This window comes from Phacochoerus africanus, chromosome 1 (genome assembly GCF_016906955.1).
Source record: "Phacochoerus africanus isolate WHEZ1 chromosome 1, ROS_Pafr_v1, whole genome shotgun sequence".
In the NCBI taxonomy this organism is placed as follows: domain Eukaryota; kingdom Metazoa; phylum Chordata; class Mammalia; order Artiodactyla; family Suidae; genus Phacochoerus; species Phacochoerus africanus.
The window spans coordinates 103,729,828-103,751,232 of NC_062544.1; the positions used below are offsets into that span (position 1 = coordinate 103,729,828).

General features: G+C 48.4%; 1 protein-coding gene across 2 annotated transcripts in view; it reads right to left on the bottom strand.

The window, feature by feature from the left end:
* Nucleotides 1-7,001: 7,001 nt before the first annotated feature.
* SCN5A (sodium voltage-gated channel alpha subunit 5) overlaps nt 7,002-21,405 on the bottom strand; it is a 104,261-nt gene continuing 89,857 nt past the window's right edge. For both annotated transcript variants that reach the window (XM_047770337.1, XM_047770345.1), the window contains 6 exons: nt 20,101-20,382; nt 17,283-17,336; nt 16,620-16,757; nt 14,491-14,595; nt 13,506-13,776; nt 7,002-10,541 (listed from right to left, as the gene is read on the bottom strand). In XM_047770337.1, coding sequence (XP_047626293.1) covers nt 9,301-10,541; nt 13,506-13,776; nt 14,491-14,595; nt 16,620-16,757; nt 17,283-17,336; nt 20,101-20,382 — 2,091 coding nt within the window. In that variant the 3' untranslated portion in view covers nt 7,002-9,300. The remainder of the gene's footprint in view (nt 10,542-13,505; nt 13,777-14,490; nt 14,596-16,619; nt 16,758-17,282; nt 17,337-20,100; nt 20,383-21,405) is intronic.

A 21,405-nucleotide genomic window follows, 5' to 3' on the forward strand; every position in this document is an offset into this window, starting at 1 on the left:
ATTTCTGAACCAGTCCCTTGGCCCCCACCTCTGGCCTGTCTGGCCTGCTTCTTCCCTGGGAACGTCCTGAGGCCCTGGTCCAGGGCAATTGAACAGGAAGCCTGAGGTTCCTTCTTGGGATTTCAGGCCTCTCCCTGTGGTCTTGCCCTGCCCCCTCCCTGACACAACCCTGGTTGCTGTGCCTTGAGTGTGCCTGTGTGTGAATCTGAACATGACTCTCCACGTGGGTGAGGATCTCATGTAGGTGACTTCCTACCAGAATGAAGAGTGGAAAGTGGGGCTGTAGGTGAGAAAAGGGGTCGGGGATCACCGGGGGCAGAAAGGCAGGAAGGATTCAGATGCAGGTTCCAGGTGAACCCAGCAGATGGTGAATGGCTGGGTTTAGGGGGTGTCTCCTGTGCTAGCATGGCTGGGCTCCTATCTGTGCCAGGCACTGGGGCAGGGCTAGAGAGTGGCCTGGCCCTCCCTAGCCCTCAGCACGCTGGACGGTGAGCTCTGAGCCTTGGAGCGTCATGCAGACTGGGGCAGGAGACATGGTTGTGTGGCTTTCCCAGCTGATCTGCAGCCGCCTTTGGCATCTCCCAGCTCTCGGCTGCTGCCTGCTCTGTCTCCGCCCGCAGGAGTGAGTGCCTGTACTGTCTCCCTGCCCCTCCCAGCCTCCGGGCACCGAGTCTCGTGGTCGTCAGAGCTGAGGCGGAAGAGCGGCTGGCACGGGGCAGGGAGCTTGCCAGGGCCGTGGCCCCGGGGTGAGAGCTGACGTCTGTCCAGGAGCATCTCTCTCCCTGCCAAGGGCTGAGATCCCAGACCGCATGCTTTCCCTGTGACACAGGAGTGGCATCCGTCCCTCATGGAGCCTGGAGCCCAGCATTACCCCGGAGCGGCTGGGTGACAGCTGCGGCGGCATGGTGACCACAAGGCCCACTCTTCCCTCCCTCTAGATGAGCCTGTCACCTCTGAGGCCGCCTCAGGAATCCAGGAATGACCCTCACAAAGGGCCCTAGACCCTAGACTCCAAGTTTTGGCTTCAAGAACAGTGAGGAAGCCACTGCACTGGCCCAGACTGAGCTGTAGTACCTGGAGTTGTCAGAGGGGAGGCCTGGCCCCCTCACTGCTTAAGGTGGGTGCCCCACTGTCCCCCCACTTCACACACTCCACAGAATTGTTTGAGCCAGTGCCATGTGCCAGCTGCTGAGTGAGGGCCTGGCTGCAGTGCTGAGTAAACTGGACTTGGACGCTGTCCTCATGTTTTTGTTCTTTTTTTTTTTTAACTATTATTTTATATTGGCGTATTCATTAATAATGTTAGTTTCAGGTGTATGGCAAAGTGATTCAGCTATACGTATACATATATCTCTTCCAGATTCTTTTCCCATATAGGTTATTACACAGTATTGAGATTTCCCTGTTGATTTTTTTTTTTTTCATTTTTGGCCGCCCTGCGGCATATGGAATTTCTAGGCCATGGATAAAATCCAAGCTGCAGTCACAACCTAAGCTGCAATTATGGCAAAGCTGGATCCTTAACCCACTGTGCCAGGCCAGGAATCGAACATTTGTCCCAGTGCTCCCAAGATGTGGGCAATCCCGTTGCGCCACAGTGGGAACTCCATAATTATCTATTTTATATATAATAGTGTGTATATGTTAATAACATTTTCCTAATTTATCTCTCCTTCTCACCTTTTCCCTTGGACAACCATAAATTTTTATGTCTATGAGTCTGTTTTGTAAATAGGTTCATTTGTATCACTTATCAGATTCCACGTATAAGTGATCTCATGATATTTGTCTTTGTCTGACTTAGTATGATAATCTCTAGGTTCATCCATATGGATGTAAATGCCATTATTATTTTAAGTTTTACTGAAGTACAGTTGATTTACAAGGTTGTGATAATTTCTGCTGTACAACAAAGTGATTCAGTTATGCATGTACACACATCCATTCTCTTTCGGATTCTTTTCCCACATAGATTATCACAGAATATTGGGTAGAGTTCTCTGTGCTGTACAGGAGGTCCCCATTGGCCAATCATTCTGTATACCTCAGTGTGCATATGCCAGTCCCAAACTCCCAGTCCACCCCTCCCCCCACCACCTGTCCCCTTTGGTAACCATAAATCTTTCAAAGTCTGAGAGTCTGTTTCTGTTCCGCAAATAAGTTCATTTGTATCCTTTTGTTTTTGGAAGATTCGCATATAAGTGATATCATATGATGTTTGCCTTTCACTGACTAACTTCACTTAGTATGATAATCTCTAGGGCCATCCATATGGCTGGAAATGGCATTATTTCATACTTTTTATGGCTTAGTAATATTCCACTGTATATATGTACCACATCTTCTTTATCCATTCCTCTGTTGATGGACATTTAGGTTTGCTTCCATGTCTTGGCTGTTGTAAATAGTGCTTCAGTGAACATTGGAGTGCATGTATATTTTCAAATTATGATTTTCTCTGGATATATGCCTAGGAATGAGATCGCTGGTCCATATGGTAGTTGTATTTTAGTTTTTTGAGGTACCTCTGTACCTTCAGTGACTGCACCAGTTTACATTCCCACCAACAGTGTAGGAAGGTTCGCTTTTCTCCACACCCTCTTCAGCATCTACTGTTTGTAGATGTTTTGATGATGATCATTACGACTGATGTGAGGTGATAACCTTACTATGATTTTTTAAATTTATATTTCTTTAATAATTAGTGATGTTGAACATCTTTTCATGTGCTTTTTGGCCATCTTTCTTCTTTGGAGAAATATCTATTTAGATCTTCTGACCATTTTAAAATTTTATATATATATATATATAAAGCTGTATGAGATGTTTATATATTTTGGAGATCAATCCCTTTGTTGGTCACTACATTTGCAAATATTTTCTCCCACTCTGTTGCTTGACTTTGCATCTTGTTTGTGGTTTCCTTTGCTGTGCAAACATTTTTAATTAGGTCCCATTTGTTCACTTCTGTTTCTGTTTTCATTACTCTGGGTGGAGGGTCCAAAGAGATATGGCTGTGATTTATGTCAGAGTGTTCTACCTATGTTTTCCTTTAAGAATTTTAGAGTATCTGGTCTTTGTTTAGATCTTTAATCCATTTTGAATTTATTTTTGTCTATGGTGTTCTAATTTCATTCTTTTACATGTAGCTGTCCAATTTTCCCAGCATCATGTATTGAACAGGCTGTTCTTTTCTCTATTGTCATAGATTTATTGATGATAGTTGCGTGGGTTTATTTCTGGGCTTTCTGTGCTATTCCACTGACCTGTATTTCTTGGTTTTGTGCCAGGACCATACTGTTTTAATGACTAGTAGCTTTGTAGTACAGTCTGAAGTTGGGGAGCCTGATTCCTCCAGTTCCATTTTCCTTTCTCAAGATTGCTTTGGCTATTCAGGGTCTTTTGTGTTTACGTATAGATTTGAACTTTTTTTTTTTTTTTTTTTTAGTTCTGTGAAAAATGACATTGGTAGTTTGATAGGGATTGCATTGAATCTGTAGACTGCCTTGGATAGTATAGTCATTTGACAATGTTGATTCATCCAATCTATGAGCATGGTATATCTTTCTATCTGTTTGTGTCATCTTTGATTTCCTTCATCAGTGTCTTCTACTTTTCAGAGTACAGGTCTTTTGCCTCCTTAGGTAGGTTTATTTCTAGGTATTTAATCTCTTTGACATGATGATAAATGGGATTGTTTCCTTATTTTTCTGATCTTTTGTTGTTAGTGTATTGGAATGCAACAGATTTCTGTGTATTAATTTTGTAACCTGCAGCTTTACTGAATTTATTGATGAGCTATGTAGTTTTCTGGTACTATCTTTTATATATATATATATGTTTTTTTTTTTTCTGGTTAACATCTTTAGGATTTTTCTATGTATATTATCATGTTGTCTGCAACAGTGATAGTTTCACTTCTTTTCCAATTTGGATTGCATTTATATCTTTCTTCTCTGACTGCTGTGGCCAGAACTCCCAAAATTATGTTGAATAGAAGTGGCAAGACTGGACATCCTTGTCTTGATCTTAGAGGAAATGCTTTCAGCTTTTCACTATTGAGAATGATGTTAGCTGTGGCCATGTTTGGCCTTTATTATGTTGAGGTAGGTTCCCTCTAGGCTCACTTTATGGAGAAGTTTTATCATAAATTAGTGTTGAATTTTGTCAAAAGTTTTTCTGCATTTACTGATAGGATCATATGGTTTTTATTCTTCAGTTTCTTGATGTGCTGTATCACATTGATTGATTTCTGAATACTGAAGAATCTTTGAGTCCCTGGTACAAAACCCACTTTGCCATGGTGTATGATCCTTTTAATGTATTGGTGGATTTGGTTTGCTGATATTTTGTTGTGGATTTTCACGTCTTTTTTACTCAGTGATCTTGGCCTGTAATCTTTTCTTGTGGTATCTTTGTCTGGTTTTGGTACCAGGGTGTCGGTGGCCTCATAGAATGAGTTTAAAAGTATTCCTTTCTCTGCAATTTTTTGGAAGCGTTTCAGAAGGATAGGTGTTAACTCTGTTTAGAGAAATGTTTGGTAGAGTTTACCTGTGAAGCCATCTGGTCCTGGACTTTTTGTTGTTGGGAGTTTTTTACTCACAGTTCCATTTCAGTACTTGTGACTGGTCTGTTCATATTTTCTATTTCTTCCTGGTTGAGTCTTGGAAGATTGTACCTAAGAATTTGTCCACTTTTTATAGGTTGTCCATTTTATTGGCATATAGTTGCTTGTAGCAGTCTCTTATGATCCTTGATTTCTGTGGTATCAGTTGTGACTTCTCCTTTTTCATTTCTAATTTTATTGATGTAAGCCCTCTCCTTTTTTTGCTTGATGAGTCTGGCTAAAGGTTTATCAGTTTTGTTTATCTTTCCAAAGGAACAGCTTTTAGTTTCTTGATCTTTTCTATTGTTTTGTCTCCCTTTCTTTCTGCTCTGATCTTTATGCTTTTATTCATTCTCCTAACTTTTGGTTTTGTTTTTTGTTCTTGCTGTAGTAGCTTTAAGTGTAAGGTTTGGTTGTTTGAGTGTTTTCTTGTTATCCAAGATAAAATTGTAGTGCTGTAAACTTCCTTCTTTAAACTGCTTCTGTTGCATCTCATAGGTTTTGGATCATCATGTTTTTGTTTTCATTTGTCTCTATTTTTCCTCTTTGATTTCTTCAATGATCCATTGGTTGTTTAGTAGCATATTTAGCCTCCAGGTGTTTGTATTTTTTACAGTTTTTCTTTTTGTTGTAGTTGATCTCTAACCTCATAGCATTGAGACTGGTCAGAAAAGATTTAAGTTTTCTAATATTTAATGAGTGTTGCTTTGTGGCTCAGGACATGATTTATTCTAGAGAATGTTCCATGTACACTGGAGAAGAATGTGTATTCTGCTGCTTTCAGATGGAATGCTCTATAAATAGCAATTAAGTCTGTCTGGTCTAATGTGTCATTTAAGACTTATGTTTCCTTATTGATTTTCTCTCTGGATGATCTGTCCACTGATGTAAGTAGGGTGTTAAAATCTCCCACTATTAGTGAGTTGCTGTCTGTTTCTCTTTTTATGACTGTTGGCATTTGCCTCTTATATTGATGTCTCCTGTGTTGGGTGCATATATATTTGCAATTATTCTATCCTCTTCTTTGATTGATCCCTTGATTATTATGTCTTCATTTTTTTTAAAAATTTTCTTGGCGTATAGTTGACTGACTTGCAAATCAAAATCATAGTGAGGCTATCACCTCACACCAGTCAGAATGGCCATCATCAAAACGTCTACAAACAGTAGATGCTGAAGAGGGTGTGAAGAGGGAACCCTCCTACACTGTTGATGGGGATGTAAATTGCTGCAGCCACTATGGAGAACAGTATGGAGGTTCCTCAAAAAACTAAAAATACAACTACCATATGGTCCAAAAATCCTATTCCTGGACATATATTCAGAGAAAACCATAGCCAAAAAAGATACATGCACCCCAGTGTTCACTGAAGCACTATTTACAATAGCCAAGACATGGAAGCAACATAAATGTCGACAGAGGAATAGATAAAGAAGATGTGGTACATACATACAATGAAATATTACTTGGCTATAAAAAGTATGAAATAATGCCATTTGGAGCCACATGGATGGCCTTAGAGATTATCATACTAAGTGAAGTTAGTCATTCAGAGAAAGACAAATGTCATCATCCATTTATATGTGGAATCTTAAAAAAAAAAAAAAAATGACACGGAGCATGGTGCAGTGGAAATGAATCTGACTAGGAACCTTGAAGTTGTGGGTTCAATCCCTGGCCTCGCTCAGTGGGTTAAGGATCTGGTGTTGCTGTGAGTTTTGGTGTGGGTCACGGATGTGGCTTGGATCTCTTGTTGCTGTGTCTGTGGTGTAGGCCAGTGGCTACAGCTCCAATTTGACCCCTAGCCTGGGAACCTCCATATGCTTTGAGTGTGGCCCTAAAAAGCAAAAAAAAAAAAAAATTAAAAAATGACACAAATGAACTAATACAAAACAGAAACAGAAAAATCAATCTCATGGTTACCAAAGGGGAAAGGTAGGGATAGGGGAAGGAATAGTTTAGGAGTTTGGGATTAGTATATACACAGTACTACTATATAAAACAGATAATCAACAAGGACCTACTACTGTATAGCACAGGAATTCTACCCAATATTCTGTGATAATCTATATGGGAAAAGAATCTGGAAAAGAGTGTATGTGTGTGTATGTATAACTGAATCACTTTGTCCTGCACCTGAAACTAACACAACACTGTATATCAAGTATATGCCAATAAAAAGTAAAAATTAAAGGAAAACGACTTACTGTTAAAGAAAGGATGATACTGGGCACCACATTTGTTTACATAACTGGCTTTGTACTTATCTGAAAAATATATGCATGTGCGTAACTGAATCATTTTCCTGTACACCAGATACTAACACAATATTGTAAATTTATAAATCAACTCTATGTCATTTAAAAGAGGAAAAAGAACAGAGTCCAGGCCAGGTGATTTAAGCCATTTATTGGTTTGTTTTAAAAATATGTATCTTATTTATGCACGAAGTTTGGTGAGAAGTGCTCGAGTAGTACAGACAGTGGCTGGCACTTGGTGCTTGTCCCTCCCTCCTGTTCCCCCCCACTTCTCCCCTCCTGTTGGTCACTGTGCAATTCCAGAAAAAAGCAATAAGAGCCACGCTCAGAGCTAAGGAATCAGGTCTAGCTTGGCCTTGCCCCCAGCCACACAGTCTGCAGCCAGCAGTGTCCATGAGCGGCTGATCCCAGGCACCTGCCTCAGTTCCTAGGCTGTCTCCACACATTAAACCCCAGTCTCCTGCAGGTCAGCTGGGCCTGCAGCCCAGCTGGCCTCCCAGCCTCGTTCCCACCTGTGCAGTAGCGCCAGGTGCCAGGGAGGGCACACACCTCTCCAAGCCTTGAGAGCACAGCACAGAGAGCTACAAAAATAAGATTTCCACTCGGAGAAGTGTGGTTGGGACAGTCAAAACTTTGTCCCACAGTGGACTCAGAGGGAACAAATCATTGGGGGGGGGGGAGGGGGGGTGCCACCAAGGGAACACAGGTGACAAGAAGAAACGTAATACTTGACTCACCAGTGGTGCCCCAGCTCCCCACGGCCAGCCCCCCGAGGGCTCGGCGAGGTAGGTTAGGACAGCCAGCGTCTGGCTTCCTGGGCTGCCCCGAGAGGCGGCCTGTGAGGTGGCCGCCAGGTGGAGGGCGGCTTTGCTGGAGAGCGGAGTTGGGCAGCTGAGCCCCTGCCTGCTCAGGCTCCACCAGCCACTGCTGTCACTCTCAGGGTGACAGTTCTCTACATTAAAGGATTTGCATATGCTAAAAAGGATTGTCACCAGCTAAAGAGGCCCTGGGGGGTGATTGGACTAGAAAAAATATTTTTCCCTGAAAAGGTCTGCTCACAAGACCTGTAGGCAGCCTGGACTCCGCCCCAGGAGGTCCTGCGTGTGGGTGCCTCCAGGACCCTGGGCTGAGCCAGAGGGGCTTGTCCAGGGTCACACCACTCCCTTTTCAGGGCACAGGAACTGGGCCTGAACTTCTGAGGCCCCTTCTCTGCACAGGGCCCAAGCTGCCCTCCCCACTCCCAGGCCCCCATATTTGTATCTGGAGAGGGGCTTGGGACCACAGGGGCATCTACTCACCCATGGTCAGAGGCAGAAAGGTCTGGAGAGGGAGGCTGGGTGATGACAGCAGATCCCTTTCTCCATGTGGGCTGGGGCCACCGTGCTGAGGGCTGTTTGAGTTTCTTAGCCCCAACCCCATGGGCTCAGCTTCCTCTTCCTGGCCTGTGGGGCAGGGCCGGGCAGGTTGGGCTGCGGGACGTAAGTAGGCCTGCCTCCCTCAGACCCTTCGTTGATCAGTAATACTCTAACAGAGGCCAAGCTCTCTAGGGAAGAAAGGCAACATCAATGCCAAGGACCAGCTTTGGAACCTGGGCCACTCTCTTCTGGAAGCTTGTTTTCATAGAACTGACCCCAGGGTGGCCTGAATAAAAATACAGAAATAAAACGGCATCTTGGGGACCACAGAAGGCCAGAGTGAGCCCTGGCTGTCAAGAATCCCACACGTGAGGGCCGGGAGGAAGGGCCTGTCCCCTCAGGCCGGGGCAGAAGAGGCCAGCTGGCGCTTTCCTCGGGGGAGCCCGGGCCACAGGCGGCCTGTGAGTGAGTGTGTGCACACGTGTGTACCGGAAGGGGCTCGGCCCTCTCGGCACCTCTGCCCAAGCGGCAGGGGAGCCCTTCTCTGCCCCCCCGGGCAGCGAAGGCCTGTGGGACCCACGCTGGGTTTCACTTCCGCTTTGACAACAGTGTTCCAGCGGCTCCAGAGACACGCTTGTTCAGAGTTAAGTGGAGGCAGTGTGAATTGCTACCAATACGTCCATGGAAAAAAAAAATGTTAGTTTTTTGCTCAAGTAAAAAAATATCAAATATAATAAATTTATGAAAGCCATTCACAACATGTACAGTCTCGGTTTTGTATTTGTCTCAGCAGCTGGGAATGGAGTTGCTTGTCCAAGCTCCAGGCATTGTGGAGCCAGACCCGGCCACCAGTACTGGGACGCGTGGGGCGTCTTAGAGACTGGCCACCTTGAACGGTCAGCTTGGCCGACTGCTTCTAGCTGTCAGCGCGGTGCAGGGCGTATGGGACTCCACCTTGTTGGTGCAAGGGGCCAAGGCTCCTCTCACTCTTGAAGCCCCAAGCAAGGAGGAGCACAGCAGCTGCTGGTCCGGAGCTGCAGGCGGGTTTGCCATCAAGCTGTGTGCTGGCCACCAGGGCGCTCACACAACAGACTCGCGGTCTCTGTCCGGGGATGGGGGGAAATCCGCGAGATCCTCGCTGTGGCTGTAGTCAGACGCCCGCACCTGGGGGTTATCGCTGGTGGCCCTGGTGACGCTGTCGTAGGAGGGTGGGAAGGACGTGGAGGAGATGGAGGAGCTGGAGGGCGGGCCCAGGCGCTGGGAGAAGTTCTCATTCATCATATAGGCAATGAGGCCCTCCTGCTCTGGGGCGTCTTCCTCGGAGAGGCCACTGCCGCCCGCCTGCTGGCGGTAGAGGAAGGAGGCGTGCTTCACAGAGCGCTGCAGCAGGTGCCTGCGGAAGGCCCGCTGGATGATCGTGGCAGACACCTCCTCATGCTTGCGCCGCAGCGTGGTGGTGATGGGCTCGTAGGAGATCTTGGACGGGTTGGCTGCCATGAATTTCTCCTCCATCTGGATCTTCAGGGCATCCATCTCCCCAGACTCACCCAGCACCCTCTTGGTGAAGGCAAACAGGATGTCCATGCAGTGGATACGGTCCCCACTCACCATGGGCAGGTCCATATTGATGAGGCTTATCTGGTTGGGCTTGGCGATTCGGAGCGGCTCAGACAGGGCGTCGGCAAAGTCGGACAGGGCTGAATACTCGATGAACTGGGTGGCCTCTGGGTCAAACTTCTCCCAGATCTCATAGAACATGTCGAAGTCGTCCTCGCTCAGGGGCTCCGTGCTCTCCTCCGTGGCCACGCTGAAGTTCTCCAGGATGATGGCGATGTACATGTTGACCACGATGAGGAAGGAGATGATGATGTAGGTGGTGAAGAAGAGGATGCCCACGGCGGGGCTCCCGCAGTTCCCCCGGGAGCCATTGCTGTTGGGCAGGTTAGGGTCGCAGTAGGGCGGCCCCGTGTTGAGGATGGGGCTCAGGAGGCCGTCCCAGCCCGCCGACGTGGTGATCTGGAAGAGGCACAGCATGCTGTTGGCGAAGGTCTGGAAGTTGAACATGTCATCGATGCCAGCCTCCCACTTGACGTAGGCGAAGTTGGCCATGCCGAAGATGGAGTAGATGAACATGACGAGGAAGAGCAGCAGCCCGATGTTGAAGAGGGCGGGCAGGGACATCATGAGGGCAAAGAGCAGTGTGCGGATGCCCTTGGCCCCACGGATCAGCCTGAGGATGCGGCCGATTCGGGCCAGGCGGATGACTCGGAAGAGCGTCGGGGAGAAGAAGTACTTCTGGATGATGTCTGAGAGCACAGTGCCTGTGGGAAACAAGCAAGACTGTGGCCACTGATGGCGTCACTGTCCTCCCTCCAGCCCAGCCTTGCTGGGAAGGGTGTCTGCACAGCGAGGAGCCAGGGAGCAGAGGCCTGGGTCACCTGGGGCCTGCAAGGACCCTGCCTCCATCCACCTCTCTGAGTCTCCGTTTCTGCATCTTTGGTTCAGAAAAGGAGGACCCATAGTACCCGCATCCTTGCCACGTGCCCCCTCAGCCCTCTGCTCCTTAGTTTCCTGAGAATACCTGCAGTGTAGAGCCACACTTGGCCCGTCTTCCAGATCTCAGGCCTCAGAGGGCTTGCTCAGTGTCTTGGTGGCCCACTGGGACCAGAACTTAGGAACTTTTAGCTCCTTGCTACTCAGAATATGGTCCCGGGAGCCTTGGGATCTCCTGGGTGCTTATCAGAAATGCAGAATCTCAGCTCCACCCCAGACCCAAGACTCACTGTGTTTTAACAATCCCAGGTGGTTCATGCACACGCTGAAATATGAGGCACAGGCCCGGCAGCAGCAGACTCATCATGCCACACCCTGCCTGTCATAGCTCAGGCTCTCAGAGGTACTTCCTATGACCCTCCCAACTCCACTAGCTGCCAGGCCTTCCCACCTCATCCCTACTGACTTCTCTGGGTTTGGAGTTTCAAAGGGCAGAGATGTATAAGCAGCAGGAGAAAAAGTGGAATAAACTTGCCTTGTATTGTCTCACGTGACCTTTCCAGACTCCTCATATGACAATAATGTTACCAGCTGACATGTGTCCAGTGTTTACTGTCAGTAAGGCACTGGGCTGAGCACTTCATGCCCAGCCATTGAGCCCTTGCTGTCACCCTAGGAGGTAAGCTGATACCATCACCCGCATTCTCCAGAAGAGGAAAGTGAGAGGTGAGGAAACTTATTCAAGTTGCCACCTCCTCAGTGAGAAGCTGGGATTTGACTCGGACGCTCTGGCTCCAAGTCACCCTGTTGACCCTGCCTCGCTGGTACACAGGCTCTGGGACCAGGAGGTGTTCCCAAGTACAGGCTGCACCTCCTGGAATCTCCGAGACTGTCCCTCAAGGGCTCCATTCCTGCTCCTGACGCCCACATTCTCTAATGCTTCTCTTTAGTCCCACCAGTTATGGTCTCGCCCTCACCCCTGCCTGAACCTCCTGGAGCATTTCCTGTCCCAACTTCCAGCTTCTAACCATCTCCCCATCACTGCAGCCACCACAGGCCCTGACTCAGCCCCTGCCTGTCCCTCCAAGTCACTGAAGGCAGGGTCCACCTGGTCACCCCAAAGCAGAGGTCTGTGCAAGATTGGGCTCTGAACACAAGTGACAAAAGAAAAAAATATCGATAAACTGGGCTTAAAAGCTTTGTGCTTCAAGAGACAATAACCACGAAAGTGAAAAGACAACCTACAGAATAGGAGAAATATTTCCAAATCATGTATCTGATAAGGGACTGGCTTCTAGGATATATAAAGAATTCTTACAACTCAATTAAAGTATCAGTAAGTCAATTAAAAAACTGAGCAAAGGGTTTGAAAAGAGTCTTCCAAGACATTTCTCATTATACACCACACTATGCCAAGGAAAGTGACCCATAAGCACATGAAAAGATATTCAGCATCATTAGTCATCAGGGAAATGCAACCCCAAATCTCAGTGAGCTATCCCGTCATACCCACTAGTGTGGCTGTAATTGAAAAACACAGACAATAACGAGTGTTGGCGAGGAGCTCGAGTAATTGGAACCCTCCCACCCTGACGACGGGAATGTAAAAAGGTGCAGCCAGTTTGGAAACCAGTTTGGCAGTCCCTCAAAATTTTAGATGAGCGGTTGTCAGGGGCTGGGGAGAGGGAAAACGGGCGGTGACTGCTAGATGGGTACAGAGTCTCTTAGGGGTGAGGAAAAAATTCTAAAATTAGACCATGATGATGGTGGCACAGCTATGTAAAAAGTTTTCGACTGTGTATTTGAAAGGGTGGATTTTATGTAAGTTATACCACAATAAAACTATTATTGAAAAGAGAATTGGGGCTCTGAGGTCAAATGTACATGGGCTTGTGCTATGATCTGAATGTTTGTGTCCCCCTCTAAATTTATATGTTGAAATCCCAACTCTCATTATGAGAGTAGACACCCCGACTTCCATCATATCATATTAGGAGGTGGGGCTTTGGGAGGTGCTTAAGTCCTGAGGGTGGAGCCTGTACGAATGGGAGGATTAGTGTCTTTATAAAAGAGGTTCAGAGAGCTCCCTAGCCCCTTCCACTTTGTAAGGACACAGCAAGAGGTGCAGGTTATGAACCAGGAAAAGGACCCTTGCCAGAAAAACATGATCATGGTGGTGCCTTAATCTTGCACTTCTGGCATCCAGAACCGCGAGAAGGAAATTCTTGCTGTTTTTAAGTTACCCTGTCGCTACTGTGTTATAGCAGCCTGAGTAGACTGTGTGTGCTTCTCCCTAGTTGTATTATTTCCCTGTCTGAGGCAGGTGACGTCTGAAGGAGCCTGGCACACACCTGGGTGGCTAGACTTGAGAATTTTCCACCTCCAGGGATAAGTTCTACTCTAGAGGGCCACCTGCCTCCCAACCCTGGAGCCTCTTCCTTCAACCCAGGGGAGAGGCCTTCCCTTGGAAGGTAGGGAAGCTCCCACAGGCCCCATTCCCTTTCCCAGACTCATCCTTGAAGCTCGGAAAACAGAGATCAGGGTTCCAGGGAGGGTGGGGCTTGAAGCAGGGCTGGGTCCTCTACCAGGTTGGCCCCTTGGCCTGAGCGAGCCCTCCCAGACACGCGTGTCTGTGCGTGCGTGCGTGTGATAGTGGGGAGAGGCAAGGAATGTTGAGGGAAAAGAATTCAGGAGCCTAGTGTACTTGGCATTGAGTACAGATCTGGAGCTGGAGGAGAGGGACAGGCCTGGCCTATAGAGGGCTCCTCTGCTCAGCCAACTTGCGTACCCACCCACAATGGAGAGGATGACAACCACGAAGTCGAAGATGTTCCAGCTGTTGGTGAAGTAGTAGTGGCGCAGGGCAGCTATCTTGACAATACACTCGCCTGTGAAGATGGCGACAAAAAGCAGGTTGATCTTGGCCAAGATGTTGACCTTCTCAGGGCTCTGGTCATCTGTCTCCACCATCATGGTCACCATGTTCAAGCAGATGAGAAACATGATGGTGACATCAAAGGCCTGCTTGGTCACAATGTCGAACATGAAGCCCTGGTACTTGTTCTGAAAGGAGGGGCAAAGGACAGACTCAGTAGGGGCCTCAGAGAGAGCAGCAGACCTCCTCCTCTCAGCCCAGAGTGCCCACCCTCCCGCCCCACCCTGCAGAGAGGCCAACGCCCCCAGAAGGTCACGGGGAGAGGAAGAAGCCAGGACGCTGGGTAGCCTGGCTCTCCTGCTGAAAGCTCCTTGGGCTTCGAGGCCCAGCCTTGGACACCCTCTTCCTCGAAACCATCTCTGATGGATCTCCAGGGAAGACGCTCCCTCACTGTACTGGATGTAAAAACTGGGGCTTCCATTTACAAGCTAGTGATTTAGATAGCTGTCAATTAACCCAAGTACTGCCCCCACCCTGTTCCAGCATACATACACACACACACACACACACACACACTTTCGGGGTCGGCCTAGTAGAGGACCCAGTACCCCTCTGGGCCCCACCCACCAGGGGACTCTACTGCTCAGGGAGCTGCAAGGATAAGGTTAGGCCCAGCAGCCCTGCAGGGGAGAAGGGGGCTCCCTCAGAGGTTCCTGTGGGAGGGGAGTGTCCCCGCGGCTGCCTTCCTCTCTGTCTCCCTGAGACGGAGGCCCCTCCCATAGACAGGCTGCGGCCCTAGGCTGGGCCAAGAGAATGTGAGTAGGCCCCAGAGCGGGTCTTCCCAGGTGGCTGCCACCCCAGCAGATCCTCCCCACTCCCACCAAGTCGAGAGCCTGACTCACCAGGGGCCGTGGGATAGGTTTCTGGGGCTTCTTGGAGCCCAGCTTCTTCATGGCATTGTAGTACTTCTTCTGCTCCTCTGTCATGAAGATGTCCTGGCCCCCTAAGTGCAGAGAGACAGGCACCAGCCTCATTTTGGGGTTCTCAGAGCCGCAGCAGGGAGGGTAGAGGGACCCTGCCTTCTGGGTGACGGTTGCCCTCCTCCCCACTTCCTCTCCAGCGGAGAAAAGTGTACCCCTGCCCTGCACCAGAGGGTGTCCTCCCACCTGCTTCTCCAGGATCCCTGTCCCCCTTCACCTCTTTCCTTTTCCCATGGTTGGTTTCTAATTTCATGGCATTGTGGTCCAAGAAGATACTTGAGATGATTTCTATGCTCCTAAATTTATTGAGATTAGCTTTGTGTCCCAATATGTGGTCGATTCTTGAGAATGTTCCATGAGCATTTGAGAAGAATGTGTATTCTGATTTTTTTGGATGTGGTGTCCTGAAGATATCAATTAAGTCTAACTTTTCTATTGTTTCCTTTAGGATCTCTGTTGCTGTATTGGTTTTCTGTCTAGAGGATCTGTCCATTGATGTGAGGGGGGTATTAAGGTCTCCTACTATGATTGTATTCTCATCAATATCTCCCTTTATGTCTGTTAATATTTGTTGTATGTATCTGGGTGCTCCTGTATTTGGGGCATATATGTTGACGATAGTAACATCCTCTCCTTGGATGGATCCCTTAATCATTAAGTAGTGTCCTTATTTGTCTTTCTTTATGTCTTTTGTTTTAAAGTCTATTTTGTCTGATATGAGTGTTGCGACTCCTGCTTTTCTGTCTTGTCTATTGGCGTGAAATATTTTTCCCCACCCTTTCACTTTCAATCTATATGTATCTTTTGTCCTAAGGTGAGTTTCTTGTAGGCAGCATATTGAAGGTTTTTGCCTTTTTATCCACTCAGCCACTCTGTGTCTTTTGATTGGGGCATTCAGTCCATTGACATTTAAGGTGATAATTGATAGATGATTATTTATTGCCATTTGAACCTCGTGTTCCAGTTGATTCTATGGTTCTCCATTCTTCCTTTTTTTTTTTTTTTGGTTGGATAATCTCCTGTTATTATCTGCTTGAGTGTATTTTTTTTTTCATTTTTTGCAAATGCAATATTTGCTTTTGGCTTGTGGTTGCCCTGTTTTTTAAGTATGCTAACCCCTTCCCATAATTGTGTGTTTTAGCCTGATGGTCCTGTAAGTTCAAACCCTTCATTACTATATTAAAATTAAGAAGAGAAACATACAAACAAACAAAAAGGAGTATTTACTTCCTAACATCCCTTGCCCACATTTTATGGTTTTGATGACTCTTTTTTATTTTTTTCTTTTTAATTTTATTTTGTTTGAAGCATGTTCATGATTAAATCTGTATGCTGGCTTATTTGAGTGACTGCTCTCTGATTGCGGTTTCCTCAGTCCTAGTTCTTCCTCTTCTTCTTCTTCTTTTTTTCTTTTTTCTTCCCTTTCCTTTCTTTTTAGTTTAGAGAAGCCCTTTCAATATTTCCTTTAACCTGGGCTTTGTGTTGCTGTATTAAGTTTTTGTTTGTTGGAAAAAATTTTTATTTCCCCTTCTATTTTAAATGATATTCTTGCTGGATAGAGTATTCTAGGTTGCATATTTTTTCCTTTTAGCACTTTAAATATCTCTTGCCCTTCCCTCCCCTGTCCCCCTTCACCTTAAGCTCTGACTGTGTGACTTGCAAATCCAGTTCTGATGCCCATCCTCTCCTCTGAGTTCTTTCCACCCACGTGGTTGCGCCACCCAATCATCGCCCCTCTGACGGAGGAGCTCTGGGCAGACCCTGGCCTCTGTGCAGCACCCACCCCACCACTGTCCCTGATCATGGACCAGGTGAATAGTTTCAACCCTCACCCCAGTTCTCTCAGGAGCCTCATCTCTCAGATCAGGGCAGGCATGGGGCCCCTCATCACAGGCTTATAGACCTAAGTGGGCCACATGGACCACCCCCCCGTCCCCACACCCCAAAGGAGCAAGAAGAGGACCAGCCCCAACAGGAAGGGAACGGGACCAGAAAGGATCCCAAGTGCCTGGACCCAGCCCTGTAGCCCAGGGAGCCTGTGGTCTACATATCTTTTTCTTCTGTTGGTTGAAGTTGTCAATGATGACACCGATGAAAAGGTTCAGGGTGAAGAAAGACCCAAAGATGATGAAAACGACGAAGTAGATGTACATGTAGAGGTTGTATTCCCACTGGGGCTGCTCCTCTAACTAGAGGCGAAAAACCAGACAGGAGGTCAGATGGGCGGGTGGGAACCACGTGGGCTGGCCGGGTGTGCGGGTGGGCGGTGGCAGGTGAGGAGAGCACGCGGGCTGGGCTCAGGGCTGCCACAGTGTCCCTGTGTGGCTCCTGCCCCTGGACCCCTGGGAGGTTTGAGTACATGCAGGCGTCCCTCAGCCTTCAACTCTCAGCTGACTGGAGTAGGGGAGGGAGCACAAAGACAGAGGAGAAACTTGATTGGTATCTCTGCTGCTTCTGCTCCATCCTCCTGGGGTAAGACTGATTCAACTGAATTATGGCAGATTTAATCTGAGAGCTGTTTGAGAATTTGGGGACTCCTTGGGAGACCACACGACCTGGCCCCAGGGCCAGGCCTGGGCATTTCAGAGAGGCCCAACTCTGGGGTGACACAAGACACTTGGCTCTCACGGGATGTGGACCCTGATTCCCTGGTGGCCAAGCAGCTGTGGCCTCAGGTGCCTGACTCAGGGGGAGAGGCCAGCATGGCAACCTACCCCCCTGGAATCCACAGCTGCATACATGATGTCCATCCAGCCTTTAAACGTTGCCTGGAAGTAAGAGACAAAAGTAAGGAAATCATTTAACTCTGTATCTCTTCAGCACTTTAGGGCTCCTGCCTGGACAGATGAGGCCAGGAAATAGCCTCCTATAAGAAGCAAGCAGCCCTGGAGTTCCTGCTGTGGCCCAACAGGTTAAGAACCCAGTGTAGAACCTGATGTAGTCTCTGTGAGATGCAGGTTTGATCCCTGGCCTCGTTCAGAGGGTTAAGGATCCAGTGTTACCGCAAGCTGCCTGTAGATCACAGATGTGGCTCAGATCCAGTGTTGCTGTGGCTGTGATGTAGCTCCTACTCGAGCCCTAGCCTGAGAACTTCCACATGGCATGGGTGCAGCCCTAAAAAGACAAAACAAACAACCAACCAAACAAAAAAACAGCAGCAGCAGCAAGCAGCTCATACCAACCTTGCAGTAGTGTCCACATGGCTGGGGTTCAGGGAAAGGCCTTCTTGCTCAGGGCTGAGGAGGGGGGAAGCCAGCCCAGCAGACACCACAAGAAGGGCATACAGTAGGGGAATAAGCCAAGAGTCTGCCCTTTAGATTCACATTCATTTCAGATTCTCAAACGACACAGAGGCCTACAATGGGTTCAGGGACAGAGAGGTGGGGCTTGGGCTCTCTGTTCTGGTTTAAGGTGGACCCCAATGCCGACCTGGCCCCTACATCACGAGCTTTGTGGCATCTGCTCCATAGCTTTTCAAAGGAAGTCCCTGAAGAACCCCAACCTTCCCTCAAACTTAAGGGGGTCCTTTTGTTAGGGGTGTGTTGGCAAATGGCTAATAAACGGATTTCCAGAAGCAGAAAAAAGCTCTGATCATTGTGTTTGCCAAATCGTCTGGGTAAATACTCCCAACTTCAAGTTGCCAGTGTGCTGGCACTGCGCATGGGAAGAGGAGCACAGGAGCACAGCCCTGCATGGACCCCACAGATGTGAATAACCTCAAGAGCATAGATGATAAATAGTAATGGTGAGATTGATTTCTTCTTCTTCTTCTTCTTCTAGGGCCACACCCATGGCATCTGAAAGTTTCCAGGCTATGGATGGAATCGGAGCTGCAGCTGCCAGCCTACACCACAGCCATGGCAATGCCAGATCCTTAACCCACTGAGCAAGGCCAGGGGTCGAACCTGCGTCCTCATGGATACTAGTTGGGTTTGTAACCCACTGAGCCACGATGGGAACTCCCAGTAATGGCGAGTATTGATTTTGTTTCCAATATATCAGTTAATTAACAAGTTCATAAAATCTAATTTTAATAATGGCTTGCAAAATATTGGAAAATGTAGGCATCGGCTCTTGTGAGCCCTTGGCATAGCACCCAAGGCAGGAAAGAGGATGCCCAACAGGACAGGGTCCTGATGCTGGCTGCATGGACTGCCGCAGTCTGGGCTGCCAGCAAGATTCAGAAAGAGCATGAGGGACATGCTTGGTGGTGAGACCAACTGCCTGGCGGATCTCACCTGTGTTCTCGGCAAAATCCTGTCGTGTCCTGAGTCACCTTTCAAGGTACAAGCCAGATTTTCCATGTCTGAGAGTTTTAACCAGACAGGCAGGGCGATTGAGGAAACCACGGTGGCTCCAGAGAAGGCAATTGCTTCAGCTCCTGGTTCCAGGGGGCCCTCAGCTATCGGACTTGCTGGGACCACCCAAGGTTACCAGTGTCCGCAACCAAATTCTTTCCAGCCGCCTTGCGGTTCTGTCCACAATGGCAGGCAGTTCTCAAGCTCTAAAAGGAGCTTTTCTTTCCAAGTTCTGACATTCAGAAGGGATGGTCATAGGGATGGAAGGCTTTCTGGGTTTGGCTCTAATCCTTTTCTCCATGAGGTATTTCAGGGGAGTCTTTGGAGAAATCTACTCCTGGGATTTAAGGGATGCGTGGAAGTGTGAGGGGATGTGCTCGTAGGTTTTCGCCAGAGTCCACTGAGTGTTCCTCTGATCTGGGGATAAAGACAAGCGTCTGAGTAGTTCCCTTGTGGTGTAGCAGGTTAAGGATCTGGCCTTGTCACTGTTGTGGCGAGGGGTTCGATCCCTGGCCTGGGAACTTCCACGTGTCTTGGGTGTGGCAAAAAAAAAAAAAAAAAAAAAAAAAGACAGGTGTCTGGGCTCCGGGTTGGGACAGCAAGAAGAACAAGCTGCAGCTTTACACATTATGGTTCTGTTGCACCTCCATGGTCAAGGCTATCTGTGGGTTAACTTTATGCTGTGTGTTATAATCACTGAAGCCACTGTCCTCACAAATCAATGGAAACAGGAAAGGCTGGGTAGGGACATGCATATTTAAGCATCACACATCTTGCACCTTAGAGACGGAAGTACATATATTCTTTTAAACAATGCAGGCGGCATTGCTACCTTTTACAAGAGAGAGGTGGCCAGAGTCACACTTTTGCTAATAGTCCAGATCCTGGGTGTCTATGGTGGTTCATCTGTAACCTTTGCCATTGCACTGCCAAACACACAGCATGAGGGAGTCAGCATGACTGCTGGCTGGGGAGCTGGTTCTGTAGCAGTGCTGAAGCCCCACACCATGCATCATGGAGAATGGAGTATCATTTCTTAGGTGGACAATCTGGGGCCTTCCCAAGCAGCCAGGAAGGCTCTCAAGAATCCTAAGTGTCCTTTGGGCATTATGACCCTGTTATGAAGATCCAGAGTGGCCCCACTGTCCCCGTCACTGCCCTCACACAGGTGAAGGTGCCTGATGCTGGATGGCCAGTGGGAGGAAGGAAGTCCCCCCACCCCCTCAGGACTTACCACCTGCAGAAGGGCCAGGTACCCGGCCCCCACGTTGTCAAAGTTGACTTTCACCTTCGTCCAGTACAATTCTCCAGTCACGTTGAAAGACTCGCAGTCGCTCTTGTTGTTCACGATGGTGTAGTTCAAGGGCAGGTCTCCCTCAGTCTGGTTGATGCATCTCCCAAACTTGCCCGCGAAGAGGTTCACGCCCATGATGCTGAAGATGAGCCAGAAGATGAGGCAGACAAGGAGGACGTTCATGATGGACGGGATGGCGCCCACCAGGGCATTGACCACAACCTCAAGTGGGCAGAGAAGAGGCTCAGTTCCTGGGGGTGCTCAGAACACATGCCCTTTTCAAGACCACCCATCTATTGAAACCCCTAGGTATAGGTCCCTGTGGGTGGGGGTGGGGAGCAATTCCTGTCCGCAAGGAAGGGCATGGCTGGAAGCTCTGGTGGGCAGTGAGGGGGGTGGGTGAGAAGACACACGCCTTTGCTTTGCACCCTAAAGTCTGACATGTCAGCACATCTGTCTTTCCCTTCTTAGCCCTGTCCAGAATCCATGACCTTCAAACTTAATTTTCAGCAGGTCTCTGCTAGATGAGTACGCCAGGAATCTGATGGGAAAAGGCCTCTGGAGACACGTTCTCAGAGCCGAGTTTCTGGTTTATTTGGCAGTTGCTGCTACTGGGATGGATGAGTGTTCTCCCATCAAGTGTGCCCAGGAGACCTCTGGATGGCATCTGCGGGGTGCTCTTATAGCCCCTCATCCCATGCTGCGGTGGGAGCAGGGCTGACGGGGTGTGTGCTCCCTGCATCTCTGCCCTCCCCAGGGAGCGGCTCTCTAACCCCATGGAGCCCTTCATCTAAAGCGCTTCATCCACAGCACCTGGGAGAGGCATCCTTGGCTAAAAGAAGTGAGGACTCCACTCCAGTGAGGGACCTAGTCTGTGAGCCAGGAACACGTTTGCTACACAGACAGGAAGTGCAGCTGTCACGGGGCCATGTAGTGGGTATGGTGCTGGGACGGGCAAGGCTGACACATGCAAACAAAAGGGGGTTCCCCCGGGAACTCCCCGGTGGGAGTTTGCCTGTGGCTGGCTCTATGGCCAACAGCCACAGCAGAGGCATCCCTGGCAACTAGTCTCTCTCCCATGTCCCCATGTCTCTTGGAACCAGATGCCTTGCTCCCAAGAGATATGTAACTTAGGTGGGATTATTTACTTGCGAATGGCTTTCCACCAGGAATAAGCATGGACTGGGGTGTGGGCAAAGTCCAAAACCCTTTACCAAATGGGGGTCTGTAACAGTGCCTGCTGGG